The 3,315-nt window shown below is 42.2% G+C and overlaps 1 protein-coding gene across 1 annotated transcript; it reads left to right on the top strand.

The window, feature by feature from the left end:
• The first annotated feature begins 1,915 nt into the window (after positions 1–1,915).
• LOC131625383 (uncharacterized) lies at positions 1,916–2,920 on the top strand. The gene is made up of 2 exons (XM_058896244.1): positions 1,916–2,155; positions 2,270–2,920. Exons 1-2 carry the CDS (start codon positions 1,916–1,918, stop codon positions 2,918–2,920), a joined length of 891 nt encoding a protein of 296 aa, XP_058752227.1.
• Positions 2,921–3,315: the final 395 nt, after the last annotated feature.

Here is a 3,315-nt window from a genome sequence, read left to right as displayed (position 1 = left end):
AGAAAAAAAAGAGGAACCTAAGAAGGGTGCTAAATTGAAACAACTCCCAGAGAATTTAAAATATGTTTTCCTTGATACTGAAAGTAGGTGTCCTGCCATCATAAACTCACACCTTGAACGGGTGCAGGAACGTAAGCTGGTAGAAGTGTTAAAGAAACATAAAAGTGCCATGGGGTGGTCTATTGAAGATTTAAAAGGGATCAGTCCTACAATGTGCATGCACAAAATCCTCATGGAAGATGATCACAAACCAGTGGTCCAACCTCAGAGGCGTCTGAATCCAGCCATGAAAGAGGTTGTGAGAAAAGAAGTTGTTAAACTCTTAGATGTTGGGATGATTTACCCAATATCTGATAGTGCTTGGGTGAGTCCGGTTCATGTTGTGCCCAAGAAGGGAGGGACAACCGTAATAAAAAATGAGAAGAATGAGTTGATTCCTACAAGGACTGTTACAGGGTGGAGAGTATGCATTGACTACAGGAGACTGAATCTAGCAACCCGAAAAGATCACTTCCCGCTACCTTTTATTGATCAAATGTTGGAAAGGTTGGCGGGACATGATTACTATTTCTTCCTAGACGGATACTCTGGATACAACCAGATTGCAGTTGCACCAGAAGACCAAGAAAAGACGGCGTTTACATGTCCCTTTGGTGTTTTTGCCTACAGAAGGATGCCATTCGGGTTATGTAACGCTCCGGCCACTTTTCAAAGATGCATGCAAGCGATTTTTGATGATATGCTTGAAAAACACATGGAGGTCTTCATGGATGACTTCTCAGTCTTTGGTAAGTCATTTGATAATTGCTTAACTAACCTTGCTCTTGTTTTAGAAAGATGTCAGCAGACCAATTTGATCTTGAATTGGGAAAAATGCCATTTTATGGTACGTGAAGGCATAGTTCTTGGACACAAGATTTCCTACAAAGGAATCGAAGTGGACCAAGCGAAAGTTGAAGTCATCTCAAAATTGCCACCTCCGATGAATGAAAAAGGTATCAGAAGTTTCTTAGGACATGCGGGATTTTACCGTAGGTTCATAAGAGATTTTTCAAAAATTGCAAAACCCTTAACCACTCTTTTGGTTAAGAATAAAAATTTCACTTTTGATGCTGAATGTGCGGTGGCTTTTGAGACAATTAAGAAGAAATTAGTCTCGGCACCCATTGTTGTAGCCCCTGATTGGTCTCTACCTTTTGAGATCATGTGTGACGCGAGTGATATTGCTGTAGGGGCGGTTTTAGGACAGCGAAGAGAGAAACTACTTCATGTTATATATTATGCGAGTCATGTTTTGAACCCTGCACAGATAAATTATGCAACTACCGAGAAGGAGTTGTTAGCTGTTGTTTATGCCTTTGATAAATTCAGGCAATATCTGTTGGGGTCTAGAGTCATTGTTTATACTGACCACTCTGCTTTGAAGTATCTTTTTGCCAAACAGGACTCTAAGCCAAGACTTTTGCGGTGGATTTTACTCCTTCAGGAGTTTGATGTTGAAATTCGAGATAAGAAGGGGTGTGAGAACACTGTAGCTGACCACTTATCTCGAATGACACCAATAGACGAGACAGAAGAAAAACGCCCGATCAAGGATGAGTTCGCTGACGAACACATCCTGGCAGTGACGGGTGTACCTTGGTTTGCAGATTATGCCAATTATATTGTCGGTGGTATCATCCCTGACGATTTTGACTCTAACCAAAGGAAAAAGTTTGTTCATGATTGCAGGTTTTATCTATGGGACGATCCGTTCCTATACAAAAGAGGAGTCGATGGTTTGATCAGAAGATGTGTACCTGAAATTGAGCAGGAAGAAGTGTTGAAGGCATGTCATGCTTCTGATTATGGGGGACATTTCAGTGGTGATCGAACAGCGGCGAAGATTCTACAATCAGGTCTATATTGGCCCACTATGTTTAAGAATGCTCAAGAGTTTGTGAGGCATTGTGATAAGTGCCAAAGGACAGGAAACATATCCAAAAGAAACCAGATGCCTCAGAACTCGATGTTGGAAGTAGAGTTGTTCGATGTTTGGGGCATAGACTTCATGGGACCATTTCCACCTTCATTTGGAAAGAATTATATTCTAGTAGCGGTGGATTATGTATCCAAATGGGTCGAAGCGGTTGCTCTACCTTCAAATGATGCTAAGGTGGTGGTGAAGTTCTTGAAAGAAAACATTTTTGCTAGATTTGGAGTACCGAGAGCTCTAATAAGTGATGAAGGAACGCATTTCCTGAATCATCTTATGGAACGACTACTCCAGAAATATAATGTGAAACACAAGATAGCCACAGCGTATCATCCTCAAACTAGTGGGCAGGTTGAAGTTTCGAATCGACAACTAAAACAAATTCTTGAAAAGACGGTGAATTCCTCTCGGAAGGATTGTGCAATAAAGCTGGATGATGCACTGTGGGCATACAGGACCGCTTTCAAAACACCAATTGGTATGTCACCATATCAACTTGTGTATGGGAAAGCATGTCATTTGCCTTTGGAGTTAGAACATAAGGCTTTCTGGGCATCAAAGTTTCTCAATATGGATCTATCTAAAGCTGCAAGTTCTAGGCTTCTTCAACTTCATGAGTTAGAAGAATTCCGCAACCAAGCTTATGAGAATGCCAAGATCTACAAAGAGAAAACGAAAAGGTGGCATGATGGGAAGATCCAGCATAAGGAGTTCTGGGAAGGACAACTGGTTCTCTTATACAATTCAAGGCTCAGAATTTTCCCAGGAAAGTTGAAATCAAAGTGGTCGGGGCCGTTTAGGGTTCACAAAGTTTTTCCTCATGGAGCTATAGAGATAAAAAATGAAGCAAATGGGGATATTTTCAAAGTGAATGGGCACCGGCTCAAACCATATTACCAAGGTCAACCAGGCGGAAGGATTGAAGTTGTTCGTTTCGAAGGATGAAATGAATAGCCGTCGAGCCATGCGACGTTAAACGAAGCGCTTCGTGGGAGGCAACCCACGAGATTTATTTTTAATTGGTTTCTGTGTGTTTCTTTCTGTAATTATATAGGTACAACCGATGTGTTTCATGTGGCGAAATCAAGATGGAGAAAAGAAAAATTTGAAGAAACCAGAGTTGTGACACGGGCACCCGTGTCATGGGACACGGCCGTGTCACAGACCCTGGGAAGAAGTGTTGGAAAATTGTGGATTTGAGGAACCAGAGTTGTGACACGGGCACCCGTGTCATGGGACACGGCCGTGTCACAGACCCTGGGAATATTTTTTTTGGAAAAACAAATTGGAAGAGGTCCAGAGTCCTGACACGGGCACCCGTGTCATGGGACACGGCCGTG

Source organism: Vicia villosa, unplaced genomic scaffold (assembly GCF_029867415.1).
Source record: "Vicia villosa cultivar HV-30 ecotype Madison, WI unplaced genomic scaffold, Vvil1.0 ctg.000211F_1_1_3, whole genome shotgun sequence".
Taxonomy (NCBI): Eukaryota; Viridiplantae; Streptophyta; class Magnoliopsida; order Fabales; family Fabaceae; genus Vicia; species Vicia villosa.
This window is presented reverse-complemented; position numbering and strand designations above follow the sequence as displayed.

Excerpts from the sequence above, each read along its gene's own strand:
- LOC131625383 (XM_058896244.1), top strand. The coding sequence starts at position 1,916 with ATGTTTAAGAATGCTCAAGAGTTTGTGAGGCATTGTGATAAGTGCCAA. Across the intron at positions 2,156-2,269 it reads TACCTTCAAATGATGCTAAG|AAATATAATGTGAAACACAA; the intron begins GTGGTGGTGAAG and ends CGACTACTCCAG.